The 17,339-nt window shown below is 43.8% G+C and overlaps 1 protein-coding gene across 1 annotated transcript; it reads right to left on the minus strand.

Annotated features, from left to right (window-relative positions):
- Positions 1–3,939: 3,939 nt before the first annotated feature.
- On the minus strand, positions 3,940–16,392 carry LOC101539939 (RNA-binding motif protein, X-linked 2). The gene is given in 6 exon segments (XM_055121117.1): positions 3,940–4,034; positions 4,875–5,052; positions 6,330–6,456; positions 12,774–12,825; positions 15,994–16,109; positions 16,328–16,392. Coding segments are annotated over 6 exon segments (573 nt in total). The 5' UTR covers positions 16,333–16,392.
- Between the last annotated feature and the right edge of the window lie 947 nt (positions 16,393–17,339).

Raw genomic sequence — 17,339 nt, forward strand, 5'->3', positions numbered from 1 at the left:
GTGCTCAGGGCTTGCACTTGGATCTGCACTAAGGCAACTATTTGGATGCCACAGAATAAACCCTGTTGACAGCATAAAAGGCAAGCACCTTATTGCTCCAACCCAGGAAATCCATCCAATCACATCCAAGTAACAGCATTTTCTCTTTTAGTTTTGGACCAATCCCACCTGACCCGGCTCCCCACAGTACTCAGCGCTTTACTCTTGGTTCCGCACTCAGGAAACTATACGGATGCCTGGGATCACACCGGTTGAACACATACAAGGCAAGCATCTTACCTATTGTACAATCGCTCCAGTCCTAGAAATATTTAAATATAAGTGACTAACGTCAATAATCTGGTGGGTCTTACCAAATCAAATCATGCCTATCCTGATGAAGCTAACAGATTTGTTTTATTGCCAGAATCTGACAGACATATATATTGGGGAAAGATTATATCCCTGGCAAGGAATATAGCAGGAAAATGCAGGTCAAAACTATGAGAAGCTTATCACTTGAGACCTGCCAGCAAGGGTATTAGCAAAATACCAAACACTTATCACTGGGTATCTGTCAGCAAAATATTAAACATCAAAAGAGGAGAGTACTGGGACACCAGGGATCAAACCCAATGGGCTGCATGCAAGGCAGTCATGCATGTAGGAAATCATTCCCACTGACATCATTTCCAATTCAACAATATCAAACTCACTCTGATGAAAAACCTTATAAATGTAAAGCAGGTAGGAAAATGTTCTCACTAAAGTTATGTGGAAGTCACCAATATCAAATTCATATAGTGAGAGATCCTAAGGGTGTATGCGAGTAGGAAATCTTTCCCATCAGAATCATATCTAACTCAACAATATCGAAGTCAGACAGGTGAGAAACCTTTCTCACTAAAGTCAGATCTAAGTCAACTATATGAAATTCATACAGGTAATATGAAAATTCATACAGGTAATACGGTTGGCATGGAGCGTGAGTGATGTCCACCCGCCAAGTCAGTGCCCTATGGAGGTTAATAGTTTCCAGTATACCGTCCCTCAGGATGACTCCTTGAGTGGCTCCTCATCCGCCTCTTCCTGTAAACCAGTGGGTGACTTTTCCACATCTTTACGAAAATCTAACTTCTGGCTTAAGATGAGGAAACTGAAGTCTGCTGGTGTGGACCACATGGAAGAGTCTGGTAGTATATAACCCAAAGGAAAAAGAAAAGGCAAGCAAGAAGAAGATGAAGACTATCTAGAATTCCCTCAGAAGAAGCATAAGCTCTATAGAAGGAGGCAGCGGCTTAAAATTCAGTCTATTGCCAAATCCCAGACTCGTCGTATTCGTAAGGTACCACCAGTTTACGCCGTTTACGCCTCAGTGTGGAGGAGCAGTGGTACTTAGAGATCATGGAGAAAGGCAGTGTCTCCTATCCTACCTGCCAGGCAGTAGGGAGGAAGACCACAGAGGGTCTAAAGAAACATATGCAAAACTACAAACAGGAAACGTTTACTTGCCATCCCTTGGGAAACAGCTTAACTCACTGGCAGGGATGAAGTACCAAGACAAGGCAAACCATAATATTTTGCCTATTTTGAAAGCTGGCGGGGACGTCCGTATGGCGTTTGCCTTGCATGCGGACGACCCGGGTTGATTCCCAGCATCCCATATGGTCCGCTGAACACCACCAGGGGTAATTCCTGAGTGCAGAGTCAGGAATAACCCCTGTGCATTGCCGGGTGTGACCCAAAAAGCAAAAAAACAAACAAACAAACAAAATCCCACTAATCTAGAGGCTGGAGTGATAGCACAGAGGGTAGGGTGTTTGCCTTGCACGAGGCCAACCCAGGTTCAAATCCCAGCATCCCAAATGGTCTCCAGAGCACTGACATGGTAATTCCTGAGTGCATGATCCAGGAGTGATCCCTGCGCATCCCCGGGTGTGACCCAAAAACAAACAAAAATACCACTAATCTAGAGACATTTACACCCTGTTTGATCATAGCAAATTAATGAGAGGTAAAACATAAGAATTAACCTAAATGCCAACCCATATGACTGCCTAAAGAAGCAAGAGTATATTGACTCTGGAATTCTATTCTGCTACTTTAAAAGATGAAATGTCATTCTGAACAAACTGGAATAGATGATGAGCTAAGTAGGAAGTGAAAGACAATCATTACTACTTACTAATTTGGAGTAGTATTAATAAAGAAAATACACCACAAAATTGGCTTGCTCTTTAAGCCCGAGTACTCCCTTAAACATGTATCTCACTTGCTTCTCTGTATGTTCTTTACTTGCCTTTTTCTACTCTGGAAAAGCCTGTATTCTCTCTTGAACACACATTTCTTCCTTTCTCTCCCCTCATGTCTTTTCAAGTTTTAATTAAAACTAATTTGCTTCAGGGTCAGGACATCAGTACAGTGAGTGGAGCATTTGCCTTGCACAGGGCCAACCATCATTCTATGCCCAGCATCCCAAGTGGTCCCTCGAGTACAGTGAGGAGTAATTACTAAGTGCAGAGCTAGCAGCAACCCCTAAGCTTCACTGGGTCTGACCCCAAAACAACATTTTTAAATTAAAAAAATAATAAAGTTTACTTGCTTCACCAAAAAATGAAAAAAGGAAAGAAAAATAAAAAACTTGCTAGACTCAAGGAAAACAATGGTGACTATCAGAGGGAAGGAGTAGGTAGTGGAAGAAACCAGCAGGGGTCATTTTGGTGGTGGGATGGCACTACAATTTTGGTGGTGGATGTTGTGACAATTATACACATATAAATGTATGAAGCTAACAGCAGAACCTTCACAATATTTCAAACCAACTTTAAGTCAATTTTGAAAAACTAAATTTTTTTTACAAAGTGAATTTTGTTGTGTGAATTTCTCAATTAAAATAAACCGCAAGGAAAATATGTGGAAATATATCAACCAAGAAAATGGTTCAGGAAAAGACACAACATCTCAATATAAACAGAACAGACTTCATTATTATAACAGCTTCATAATTATATCATGCTACTTAAACCTGCTTAAGTCACACTTCTCTATGGTTTTACCTGCCAAACTGGAAAGGTCATACAACACAGACTAAATTTCTAGAACTGTCTAATATTTTCCCATTTCTTAAACATTTCTCATCCTAACTTGGGGGTTTATGGGTTCATGGATCTATACATGAACCCATTTAGCACACATGATCTGATGAGTACCAAATATACTCCCAAGGGCAACAAATTGTGCTAAAAAATAAAAACATCAGGAGATGGAGAGATAGTAAAGCAGGTCAGGCATGTGAATTGCACACAGCCAACTGGGGTTCAATCCCCATGGCATCCAATATGGTCCCCCAAGCACTGCCAAGAGTAATCTCTGAGTGCAGAGCCAGGAGTAACCCCTAAGCATTGCTAGGTGTTACCTACCTCACCCGCAAAAGAGTAAGGACATCAGACTATATAAAGCATATCTCCCTCAAGGATTGATATACAAGGGACTAAAATAATTTAGCTTCGAAAGATTTTACATATCAAAATAGAGAAATAACTGGAATTGATTTAGAAAAACTGCTTTTTTATAACAGTTCAAATCTGGGGCCAGAGAGACAGTTCAGTGGACAGGGTATTTGTCTTGCAGGCAACTAAGTTCAGTCCTCCGAGCCCCAGGTCCTGAGCCCTGCCAGGACTGACCCCTGAGCACAGATCTAGAAGGAAGTCATGAGTACCTCCTGGCATCTGAGCTTCGATCTCTATCCCTATCCCTGTTCTTTTCTTCCCTTCCTCCCTCCTACTTAAGGACCTGTGTTCGTGTTTGGGCTTCTCCTTCTTTGGGCTCCTTATCTCGGGCCTCTGCTCCAGAGTGGTAGGTTGTCCCGACCTCAGGGGAGCTGTGGTACTGCTTCAGCCCCTCCCTGGACTTCAGAATTCTTGATGTTGAATTTTTGATAGTCAGGGGAATTGTTTTCCTTTAGCATCTTGCTTCTGGGTGATGAAGAGGAGACAGGTGGATCTGGCTGTACGTCTCGCTTGTCTTTCTTCGTTTTCTTTTAATTCCCTTTTTGCCTGGAGAAAAAAAACGGGGGGCAACAAATAGGAAATGAAAAAATAAACAACTCTCCCCCAAAGTTGCTTTATTTTCTGAATACACTACATCAAATGCAGAACCAGGAGTAAGCCTATGCACCATCAGGTGTGACCCCCACCCACCAAAAAAATAATTTGAATTTGGAGTGGTGGTGCTTAGAGGATCATATGGTATGCAAGAGATCAAACCCAGGTTGACTATGTATAAATCAAACACCCTACCCACTTGCTGTACTATTATCACCCACTCCAATAATTTGAATATTTATAATACATTAATATTCAAGGCAAGACAGCAAAAAAGAGCAAAGATTATAAGATGAAGAGTAAAATTATCCCAATTTTTATGCTCCAATTTAACAATGAGCTTTGAAAATGTCTTAGGAGATTTTCTAGAATATATATGCCTCTCAGTATATTGTTTAAATTTATTTTTATCTAGGGGAGTCTAGATGAAGTGAGTATCAGGGCTGGAGCAATAGCACAGCAGGTAGGGTGTTTACCTTGCATGCGCCTGACCCGGGTACGATTCCCAGAATCCTACATGGTCCCCCGAGCACCGCCAGGCGTAATTACTGAGTGCAGAGCCAGGAGTAACCCCTGTGTATAGCTGGGTGTGACCCAAAAAGAAAAAAAACTAAGTGTATTTGTATCTTGGCATAAACAATTTTACTAAGTCACTATTTCTTAAAAGTTTTAGTTATATGAATATTTTCTTACTACTAGAAAATAAAATTACCTTCCTATGGTTCAATAAACAGTCTTATTTATCAAAAAAAACAAAACCACCTAGAAACTTTTTTGTTTGTAAAACTTTACCCTTTTTCTGTTTTTTTGTAAGTTTGTCATCTTCAGAGTCCTCAGGTGAACTGTTTGAAGGTGTGTGAGCCCAATAGTCCTTCTCTTGAAACAATCAGGTCACATCATCCAATTTATCTGAGTCCTTAGGAGCCTGATAGTTAGACACATGATCCACTCAAATAGTTTGTCCTTTGATCTAAGAAAGAAAGCCAATCCATCAGCAAAGACAATCCTCCCACCAAACTATGTTACCCACACCAACTTCCTGCTAACTCTATCTCTGGGGAAATCTCCAACACTGTTGGCCCAGCTGGTGAATTTGAGCACGCTTTCCCAAATAGCAGTTTTCTCTGCTCTCGGGGCAACACATATGCCCTGAGGGCTACTGGAGCCCCTGAGGCAAGTGCACTAGCATCATCGGTCATTTTACCCCTGTGTGCCATAAAATTTTTTTGTGCTCTATTTGTGTCATGACATGAAAAAAGGCTTGGAAATTTTGTGACTAGTTCACACTGATACTTTTGTTGTGAAACACAAACCCTGGACAAATGACAAAAAATTAATCACTCACTTCAAACAGAAACATTTCCTTTTTCAGGCATAGACTTAATTCATTTTCAGTGGGGGTGGGTTGTTGAAACAGTACTGGCTGTGCTAAGATCATATGGGGTGTCAGATCAAACCCTGGTCAGCTACACGCAAGATATGAGCCCTACCTAATGTAGGATCACTTCAGCCCGATACAGACTTAATTCTATAGGCAATGACACTCAAAATTCTTAATGTCTAGCTTTTATTATTCCAATACAAGGTCTGACTTGTTGTCTTACCTTTAAATCTAACATACCTCTTATCATCTATACTATTTCCAATTTAAAAACATTTTTGAGGGGCCAGAGCAATAGCACAGCGGGTAGGACATTTGCCTTGCATGTGGCCAAACCGGATATGATCCCCAGCATCTCATATGGTCCCCACAGCAAGGCCAGGAGTAATTTCTGAGTGCAGAACCAGGAGTAACCCCTGAGCATCACTGGGTGTGAACCAAAAAGGAAAAAAGAATGTTTTGAAAACCATCCCTTCCTTGACACCATTTGAATATAGGCTCCCTTAAAATGCAAACCTATAACCCTATTCCATGCTGTCCTAGTAACCACTATTACTGGTGCAATCGGTGACAAATTCTCCAAGAATCACTCTCCTGGGCTGGAGAAATACAGTGGTGAGGAAGGAAAGGTAAGAAACAAAGGCCTGACAGGGTGGGTGGGGGAATAGCAAATGCTGACGAAGAAACAGGTGCTGGCAGGGGCAGAGGCCCATGTAACTGCTTCCAGGGAACAATTTCCCCACACCCCTGAAACTCTGTATGTCTCATTCTGGTGGCCTCTGGGCCTGTCAGAGTCCGGGGAAAAATAAAACCAAACCATTACATCAGAAACATTCAGCCAAATCCTGCTTAATTCTTATACTCACCTTGATGCCATTAAAATTGTCAACAGCCAGAATTGTGCTCCGCTGGTCTTCATAGCAAAGGAAACCGAATCCCTTGGATTTCCCAGTCTTATCCCGTACCAGATTTATGTTAACAATCTCACCATATCTATTTATTTACAAAAAAAGACACTATTTGAAATAAAATTTTCAGAATGGATGACGAACAAAGCTTAAATATTGACTATAAAAAACAAAGCTAGAACCAGATGACGAATGAACTTGGGTCAGCCTATAAAAAGTTACAGGGGGAGGGAGCTAAAGCAGTAGGACAGTGGGTAGATCTCTTGCCTTGCATGCATCGAACCGTGTTCAATCCCTACCACCCCGTATGGTCCCTTGAGCCCCACCAGGAGTGATCCCTGAGCGCAGAGCCAGGAATAAGCCCTGTGAACCACAGGTGTGGTACCCCAAAACAAGACAAAAAAAGTTATTCAAGGATATAATTGAAAATATCCCATTTAAAAAGTGAGTGAAGAGAAGAAAAGTGCTTGCCATAGAGGCAGGCTGGGGTGGGGAGTGAAGGGAGGGGACACTGGGGACACTGGTACTGGGCAATGTATACTGGTGGAGAGATGGGTGTTGGAACACTGAAACCTAATCTTGAACAGCTTTGTAAGGGCCAATCTCACAGTGATTCAATTAAAAATAAAGGTAAAAAAATTTTAAATAATGAGTGATAATAATTAAGATTCAAAATTCATGCCACCCCCCAAATGAATGTACCCAATCACTACCAGGAGATCCCAGAGCACAGAGCCAGGAGTAATTCCTGAGCAGAGCTCGGTGTCACCAGAACAACAGTAAACTCGCAAGGTGCTTGTCTTGCACATGGCCGCCCCAAGTTCAATCCCCAGCATCCCACACATTCTCACGAGCACCACCAGGAGTGATTCCTGAGAACAAAGCCATGAGTATTGCCAGATGAGGCACAAAAACCAAAAAATATTTTTTAAGTCACAAAAATAAAACAACAAGCAGAAGGAAAACTCAGTGGGTTTGAGTATATGCTTTGCAGGTAGGACAGCAAGGCTTAATCCCTGGTACCAAATAGTCCCCCAGACACAACCAGAAGTAATCCCCCAGCACAGAGCTGGGAAAAGTTCCCAAGCACCACTGGACAGGGCCAAATAACACAAAGAACAAATAAAAATTGATGAATACATTATAAACATAATCATAGACACAGATTTGTGCCAAAATCTAGCACCTTTAACAAAAAGTACTAAAAACAGCTAACTGATGTCAAAAACTATTTACCTATTTAATAGCAGCCAATACAATTAGGAGAAAATATATAAATGAAAAAAGGTGAAACGATATTTGTTTGAAGATTAGATGTGACAGTATAATATAGGAAACCTAAAATAATGATTTTAAGAATTCAAAATTTACTTACAATGATTAAAATTTTTGTTAAAAATAGGATATAGTTACAAAAAAACACTTTCTTGAATACAGACAGTAATCGTTTAAAAATATATAGGGGGTGAAGAACCCCATTTATAATAAGCAACAGAAATAAAATTAAAAATAAACTTGAGGGGCCAGAGCAATAGTACAGCAGGGGGGCACTTCCCTTACAAGTGTCAGACCTGGGTTCAATCCGCTAATGATCCCCTAATCACCGTCAGGAAAAATTTCTAAGTACAGAGCCAAGAGTAACCCCTGAGCATTGCCGGGTATCATCCAAAAACAAAAATAAATAAATAAACTTGAGGGACTAGAGAAATAGTACAGTGGGTAGGGCACATGCCTTACACATATCCTACTTGGGTTCTATTCCCAGTATAAGGTCCCCCACGCACCACCAAGTCTAACTCCTGAATACAGAGCCAGGAATAAACCCTGAGCACTGAAGAGTATGGCCAAAATAATAAGTAAATAAATAATGAAAATCGACTTGAACAGCGCTGAGGAGACAGTACAGGAGTCAAAGCGCTTGCCTTAAATGTGGGAGACCTGGATTAATACTTGATATGACACATGGGCTCTGAGCCCTGACACAAGGGGTCACTGACAACAAAGCCAGGAATAAACCATGAGCACCATCAGGTGCAAAACCAGAAAACAAACAAAAAACACATATAGTCCCCTGACCCTACCAGGAGCAATCATGGAGCACAGAGCCGGGTGTAAACCCTGAGCACATCTGGAAGTGCCCAGCCTCAAAAAAAATAGAGAAATAAAATCAAAGGGAAGACTATAAAAGGTACAACATGAAGGAAGTTTGAGGGTAATGGCACTGATCTCCATTCTAATTTAGGAGATGATTACAAAATTTACAGGTCCCAGGAATGTGGCTCAGCAATATAGCACATGTGAGACTCAACAAAAACCTTTAAAAACAAACACCCTCAAAAAAGAGTTTTATCATATAATACCCAGTGAAGTTCGGGGGCTACTCTTATCTCTAAGCTCAGGGATCATTCTAGGAGCACTCAAGGGACCATCTATGGTGCTGGGGATGAAAACAGGGTCAGCCACATGCAAGGCAAGCATCTTAACCCTGGAACTTTCTCTCTGGCAAAATCAAAAAGACTAAGAGATTTTTATAACTTACATGACAGCTCAAGGACCATAAAGCAATTTTTCTCCTACAGTAAAGAGATTATCAGCAAGCTGGGGAGATGGCTCAAACGGCTAGTACAAATGCACTGCAAGCTGGAGACTCAGGTTTGATCACCCGGACCACATGGTCCCCTGAGCACCAGTGAGAATGACCCCGAGCATGTGCTGGGAGTAGCCCCTAAGCACCACTGGGCATGGCCAAGAAACAAAAAAGAATTTTATGAGACAGATGGTGAAACTGAATAAAACCAGAAGGTTAGATAATAGTTCTGTATCAGTGTTGATTTCCTGATGGCCTTATTCTTTTGGAAACACAAAACTAAAGGATTTTGGTACTGGGCTGGAGAGGAGTACAAAGGCACTTGCCTTGTGACTAGAGTTCAATCCCCAGCATCCCATATGGTACCCTGAGCACCACCAGGAGTAATTCCTGAGGGCTGAGCAAGGAGTAATCCTTGAGCATCGCCAGGTATGGCCCAAACACACAAATCATGTCTTGCAATGGACTCTAAGATAATTTAGCAAAATCAGAAAACATGAAACAGGTAAAAACATTAATAAAAAATGGGTACAATGCTAACATTCAGGGACTTGGCTAAGGGGATACAGTGGCATTCCTTATATTTTATAATTTTTCTGTATTAAGTCTGAAATAAAATTATAAAATACAATAACATGAAGTATAAGAAAGAAAATATAAGCATTATTTCAAGATGAAAATCAAAGAAACAATATAGTAACTGGTTAAAAAGGCCTCTATAGACCTCAAATTGGGAACTTCTTAACATGAAAGAATAATGGCACAGTACTAGCACATATCAAATTTGGGCGGGGGGTTTGGGGGGAAGGACACCCAGGAGAGCTCAGTGGCAACTTCTGGCTCTGTGTTCAAGGAATCATATAAAGTGCCCAAATCTGAACTACTATTGTAGCCAAAAATGGTATGCAAGGCAAAGACCTTAATCCATGTATTCTCTCCAGCCTAATATTATTACATTTTTAAAAATCAATACATAATGAAATGATGTAACAAAACTAATATCCATGTTCTATCAAGCAGCCTTGAAAAATTACTAAGAAAATGAGGAACACACAACTAGAAAAAAAAAAACCAGGCAAATTACATAACATACTAAAAGGAATAATGACCTGTAGATCTATAAAAAGATGTTTAATGTCACAGATGATGAAGTTAAAAAGCAAAGTAAAATAGTAAGCAAGTAAACAGCAAAACTGAAAACATGAGATCTAAGCTGCAACCAATAAAACTTTGTAATGTTCTTGCCAGGTTGACAGGGATGGATGGGGTAGGAGTTGTGATGGGGAGAGAACATGGAAACACTGGTAGTAGGACTGGTGTTGAAATATACCTAAAATTGAATTGTCAATGACTTTGAAAACCACAATTCTTTAATACGATAAATTTAAGAAAGAAAGCAAATGGCAAATATTTTTAAAATAATAAACCACTGCTGATTAGTATTCCAAAAAATTGAACGTTCTATAGAGGGAAATCTGGAAGACCTTTAGAGAGAACAATCTGACAATAATATAAACACCTCTGAAAGTAACATTCAAACGTTAGTAAAGAGGGACTGGAGAGAGTACAGCAGGCAGGGTGCTTGCCTTGCATAAAACCAACCCATGTTTGATCACCCCATATGGTCCCTTGAGCTCGTCAGAAATAATACTTACACAGAGGCTACTGTGGCCTCAAAACGAAAACAAGTTAAAAATCAAGAGAAACATGGCGGGCTGGAGTGATAGCACAGCGGGTAGGGCGTTTGCCTTGCATGCGGCCGACCCGGGTTTGATTCCCAGCATCCCATACGGTCCCCTGAGCATGGCCAAGGGAAATTCCTAAGTGCAGAGCCAGGAGTGAACCCCTGAGCATCACTGGGTATGACCCATAAAAGCAAAAGAATGTTTTAAAAAAATTAAAAAAAAAGAGAGAAACATGACAACATTAATAATTACACAAAAAAGAGCAGCATACTAAAATGTATATTATAGTTTAATTTACAATAGCAAACTATTGGAAACACAGTCAACAAAAAACAATAAAGAGGGGCTGGAATGATAACACAGCGGGTAAAGCATTTGCCTTGCACGCAGCCAACCCAGGTTCGATTCCCAGCATGCAATATGGTCCCCTGAGCACGGCCAGGGGTAATTCCTGAATGCAGAACCAGGAATGACCCCTGTGCATCACCAGGTGTGACCCAAAAAGCAAAAAAAAAAGAAAGAAATATGTTTTTCCTGCTTCCCTACCCACTGAACTCTCTGGCCCTTTTTCCTATATTCTTTTATATACATTTTGTCACAAGTTGTAATTACTAATGTAATTCTCTGATAATGAAAAAAACAAAACTCTGTAGTGCATTTGCCAATGGTTCTTTGTTGTCGTTAGCTTTCAGTCTCCAGAAAAAAAAAAAACACACTTTTCCAAAATTCCGAAGACAGTTCCATAACCCTCAAAAGTCCCTCACACTACCCCTTGCAGTCAACCACTCTGCTCAAAACTAATCCTAGACAAATAATCTAAATCAAAAATACTTTTCAAATTCATTATTAACAATGGCAAAAGGTCTTCATGAAGAGCACTGTGAAGCAAGAATTAGAATACACATACTAGCTGACCATCACTCAATATAAACAAGACAAAAACATCTAGAACAGTAGGTCTTCAACCACCAGTTCATGGACCAGTACGCAGGCCAGTGGTATTGAAGGATGCAGCCCTAGATGAGAGACTAGACCAGGAATAGATACAATGAAGAAATGGAAACCACGGGCTGTACCTACTGTGAACTTCCCCAACACCCAGAAGCAGGGAGGAAGCCACCTCTATCCCTGCCAGAGCTCTCAGCCTGAGTGGGATGCCCAAAACCTATACCCATGGCTCACTTCTCATCAACACTGCCAAGTTTCTTTCCCATGGCCTTCTAACCTCTATGGTACCCAACGCAGGAGCCAGAACCTACTGTCCCCTAAGCTGTCCAGCCAAGGAAGATTGGGTCTGCTCACTAACCTCACACTTTTCTGGAAGCAAAGAAAGCAAACTACTACCTAAATCTTTGGATTTTACTCCTAAATCCTGTAGACTTGGCTAAGTGTATAGTGTCACAGTTATGGGCCCAGAAGGGCTGTTATCCCTAGTTTGTAGGGGGTCAGAAAGAAACATTGTAGGGGTACTATACCTCTCTGGGACTTTTTTTTTGCTTTTTGGGTCACACCCAGAGATGCACAGGGGTTACACCTGGCTCTGCACTCAGGAATTACTCCTGGCCATGCTCAGGGGACCGTATGGGATGCTGGGATTCAAACCCGGGTCGGCCTCGTGCAAGGCAAATGCCCTATCCAATGTGCTTTCATTCCAGCCCTCTAAAAGTTTTTTAATCTGCTCTACTATAGGTCCAGGCTTACCAAGTCTCAATGAAAGATCAATGAAACAGCCATAGAGAAAATACAGGTGCTACAGCCCTTCCCTTTCATGCACCTGACGGGAGTTCAATCCCCAGCACCAGACACCATGTGTGGTCCTCCAACCACTGTCAAGGGTGATTACTAAGCAGAGTCAGGAGTAACCCCTGAAGAACTCCCCACAATGCAAAACAGAGAAACAGAGGAAAAAATGCAATAGAAGCATAGCAGAAGCCACAAGACAAGTTGCTGGATTTTCCATACTGGGAGAGCTCTAAATCTATGTCCTTGGTAGAATTAAAGCAAAAACTTGAATTGAGCTCTCCCTATGCAGAAATGCCAGTCAGCCTACAATTTGTAAGGAAACAAATTTTATCATGGAAGAAAAGTGACACCGATAATCCAGAAAGCATAAAATGAAAGTGTACTTACTGAGAGAAAACACAGATAACATTCACTTCTGTCAATTCATAAGGAAGTCCTCCTAGTAGAGAAAAATCACATTTGAATTGAAACATATACCAAGCATGCAGGGCTGGTGCAATAGCACAGAGGTTGGGCGTTCGCCTTTCACACGGGCAACCCGTGTTCGATTCCTTCGCCCCTCTCGGAGAGCCCGGCAAGCTACCAAGAGTATGGAGCCCGCACGGCAGAACTGGCAAGCTACCCGTGCATATTGGATATGCCAAAAACAGTAAAAACAAGTCTCTCAATGAGAGATGTTACTGGTGCCCACTCAACAAATCAATGAGCGACGGGATGACAGTGACAGTGACCGTGACCAAGCATGTACTATGTATCAGGCTCTAGGCCTAGGCATGAGTTACCAAAACAGAGGATCTAAACTCACAATTTGATAGAATACAGTACACCCAGTAGTATAGAAAAAGTTTTTAAGTTTGAACATGGAAAGGTCAAGATAACCAGTAACAGACTAAACTAATTTTTCGTCAAACCCCAAATTGTTTTTAGATTTTGTTTTATTTTATTTTATTTTGCTTTTTGGGTCACACCTGGCAATGCACAGGGGTTACTCCTAGCTCTGCACTCAGGAATCACCCCTGGTGGTGCTCAGGGGACCATATGGGATGCTGGGAATCGAACCCGGGTCGGCCACGTGCAAGGCAAACGCCCTACTTGCTGTGCTATTGCTCCAGCCCCCTGTTTTTAGATTTTAAAATGCTTTGTTTTGTTTCAATTATGTTGCCACATCAAACTATATTCAAGGATCACTCTTAGAGGTATTCAGGGGACCATAAGTGGTAAGTGCTATGCAAATAAGGTTAGCCAAGTTCAAGGCCTTACCCGAAGTTTTCTTTCCTGCCCTTCCGAACCAAAACTTTTTAGAAAAAGGAGTTAGTTTTCAAGACCACAAATGTATCTTAAAATATATTATCAGCAGTTAAAGAGATAGAATAGCAGATGCTCGCCTTACATGCAGCCAACACAACCTTGATGCCCAGCACAAATATTCCGCCAAGCCCAGGAGTGATCTCTGAATGTAGAGCCAGGATTAACCGCTGAGCACAGCACGTGTGCCCCTCAAACCAAAATATATGTATAAATATAAGTATATGTATATATACATATATATATATGTATATATATTATGTGTATGCATACCTATGTGTGTGTATATATATATATAAATTTGGCTAGAGTGATGGTACAGCAGGTAGAGAGATTGTCTTGTATGCAGCTGACCTAGGTTCAATCCCCTGGACCACATATGGTCCCCAAACCCCACCAGAAGTAATCCCTGAACTCAGAACCAGGAGTAAGCCTGAGCACCACTGACTGTGGCCCAAAAATACAAAAAAAAATTTGAAGTCATCCGCACTTTATCCACCATAGCTAACTTCAAAATCAAATGTTTTCAGGTGGGCCTTCCAAACAGAGCCCAGGGACCATTCCCTGGATACTAGGTCAGACAACTCACTTGAAAGGCCCAAGGATGTGGTGCTGCTCTGACACTGCAGTTTGGGGGACCTCCTGTGCCACCAGGAGTGCTCTGGGGCCACCAAGGCTACACCTCTTGATGCTGTGAGCAGGGCTTTTAGTGCTGGGGGACAGCAGACCTAGTTTAATAATTTGCACCCCTAACCCGCTATCTCCCTGCCCCAAAAAATCAGTTTAATATGGAAATATTAACCCTACCTCTCGTAGACTAAGGATTATAAAGAAAACTTTCAAACATTTCACAAAAGTAAAATAAATCCCCGTTCAACCATGTCCTACCTCTATAAAGGGGTTTATTAGTATGACTCATAAGATTGTTCAAAGCAGCCAGGCATGTATCCCAGGCAAAGCAAGGAGAAGAGGGGGAAAGTGAAGAGGGGCAGGGGAAGGATAAGAGAGGAGTGAAGGGTAGGGGAAGGGGAGTAGGAGAAAGGAAAGAAGAAGAGGGAAGAGGTAGGAGAAAGGAAAAGGGGAGAAGGGGAAAGGGGGGAAGGGGAAGAGGAGGGTGAGGAAAGAGAGAGAAGAGGGAGTGCAAGGGGAAGAGGAAAGGGGGAGAGGTTAGAGTGCTTGAAAGAAGGCAAGAAAAGAGGAAGGGGGAGGGGGAAGCAGAGAGGGAAGAAGTGGGACCAGAAGAAAGGGATGGGGAAGGCAAGGGAGAGAGGAAATTAGGGAAGGAGAAGGGAGGAGGAGGAGAGAGAAGGGGAGGAAGAGGAGAAGAAAAGAGGATAATGAGGAGAGGGGAAGGGAAGAAGGAACAAGGAAGAGGATTTTAAGAGGATGAGAAGGGTAAGAGGAGGAGGACAGGGGCTGGAGCGATAGCACAGCGGGTAGGGCATTTGCCTTGCACACGGCTAACCCAGGTACAATTCCCAGTATCCCACATGCCCCACACCCCTGAGAACCGCCAGGAATAATTCCTGAGTGCATGAGACAGTAGTAACGCCTGTACAACGCTAGGTGTGACCCAAAAAGCAAAAAAAATGAAAAATTAAATAATAAAAAATAAATTTTAACATTAAAAAAAAGGCAGGGGAGAGGGAGAGTACAGGGAGAGGAAAGGGAAGGGAAGGGGGAAAAGAAGATTGAGTGGAGGAGAGAGGAAGGAGAGGGAAAGCGGAGGGCAGGGGAAAACAAGGGAACATGAAGGGGAGGAGAAAAGGGGGGAGAGGGGAATGAAAAAAGAAATGGGGAGGGGGAAGAGAAAGAGGGAATGTGAGGGGAAGTGAGGGGGGAAAATTCAAAACCGGAAAAAGCACAGAAACAAGGGGCCAGAGACAGTACGGTGGCCAATGCGCCTGCGTGCCCAGAGCCAGTGTCGGGGTCCATCGCTGGCTACCGTGTATTCCCCAGAGCCCGCCAGCGATCCCGCTGCCTTGGGCCAGGAGAAGCCCAGGGCACGGCCGGGTGCGGCCGCAAAGTAAGCAGCAGAAAGCAGTGCCCGCAGGTCTGGAGCCGCAGCAGGCGGGGAGGGCACTTGTCGTGCATGAGGCTGACCCAGGTGCGATCCCTGGCACCATCCCTGCCCCACCCCATATGGGCCCCGAGCACCACCAGAGCCCGGAGTGACGCCTGAGCATCACTGGGTGTGAGCTCCGAGAGGGCGGGGGCGCGAGGGCGCGAGCGAGAGGGGGGAGCGTCTGCACTGGAGACGGGCGGGAGGCGGCTGGGCCCGAGCGCTCCGCGGGACACTCACCCAAGAAGATCCAGGCGCTGTCCTTGTACTCGGAGTGCCAGGACACCTTCTCCGCCACCCCCAGCTGGACCTCGCGCTCGTTGAGCTCGTTGATCAACTTCACTTTCGTTAACGGGCTGCGGAAGTTACGGCAGAGTCAAGGGCCGCGGCCCGGCGCGCGCCCAGCCAGGGCTCCCCTGAAAGGGACTCGGCGCTTTCCGGGCTCCGCGACCCCCGCCCCCCCACACACGCTTCGCCCCCCGCCGCGGCCCGCCCTTCCCTCATCTCCTCCCTCCCGAATCCCAACCCCCAGCCCCGACCTCCCACAGCCCACACAGGAGAGCCGGAGCCTTACTTCATCCTCAGCCGGCTCCCGCCGCCAAATGCCGAGCCAACGACTTCTGGAAAAAGCCGTTTAACCGTGGCCCGGCTTCAGCGCGGCAATCCCATTGGCTAGAGCTCCCCCGGAAGGGATCATTCGAACCGGAAGCGAGTAGCCACGTCCGGACGTAACGCACGTAACGCATGCGCACGAGAACCGGGACGTGCCTCTGACTTCGACCGAGACAGATTTTTTTCTCTAGTCCGGCTCTTCCGGCTGTGAACCAGAAGGACGGAAGGGCGAGCTGCGTCTCTTGCCTCAGGGCGGCTTCTGTAAGCCCGTGACGCTGACCGCGCTCGCCATTAACATTTGCCGATTGGCGGCTGGGAAAGGTGTCCTGATTTGGAGATTTTGATCCCAGCCTTTACTCCCAGTACAAAAAACCCTGTTTAGGTGACACACAGCCACATGTTGCTGTGGGCTCGGATCTAAAACATCCCTTGTCGGGGCTGGAGCGATTTCATAGTGGGTAGGGCGTTTGCCTTGCACTCCGCTGAAGGGTTCGATTCCCAGCATCCCAGATGGTCCCCCTAGCGCTGGCGGGAGTAATTTCTGACTCGGAAGAGACCCCTTTGCATCGCTGGGTGTGACCCAAAAAGCAAAAAAAATAAAAAATTAAATAATAAAAAATAAACTTCTACATTAAAAAAAGAGGCAGGGGAGAGGGAGAGACAGGGAGAGGAAAGGGAAAGGGAGGGGGAGAAGAAGATTAAGTGGAGGAGGAGAGAGGAAGGAGAGGGGAAGAGGAGGGCAGGGAAAAACAAGGGAACATGAAGGGGAGAAGGACAAAAGGGGGGAGAGGGGAATGAAAAAAGAAATGGGGAGGGGGAAGAGAAAGAGGGAATGGGAGGGGGAGCAAGGGGGAAAAATTCAAAACCGGAAAAGCAGAGAAACAAGGGGCCAGAGACAGTACGGTGGCCAATGCGCCTGCGTGCCCGGGGCCAGTGTCGGAGTCCATCGCTGGCTACCGCGTATTCCCCAGAGC

The sequence above is a fragment of the Sorex araneus genome, chromosome X (genome assembly GCF_027595985.1).
Source record: "Sorex araneus isolate mSorAra2 chromosome X, mSorAra2.pri, whole genome shotgun sequence".
Taxonomy (NCBI): Eukaryota; Metazoa; Chordata; class Mammalia; order Eulipotyphla; family Soricidae; genus Sorex; species Sorex araneus.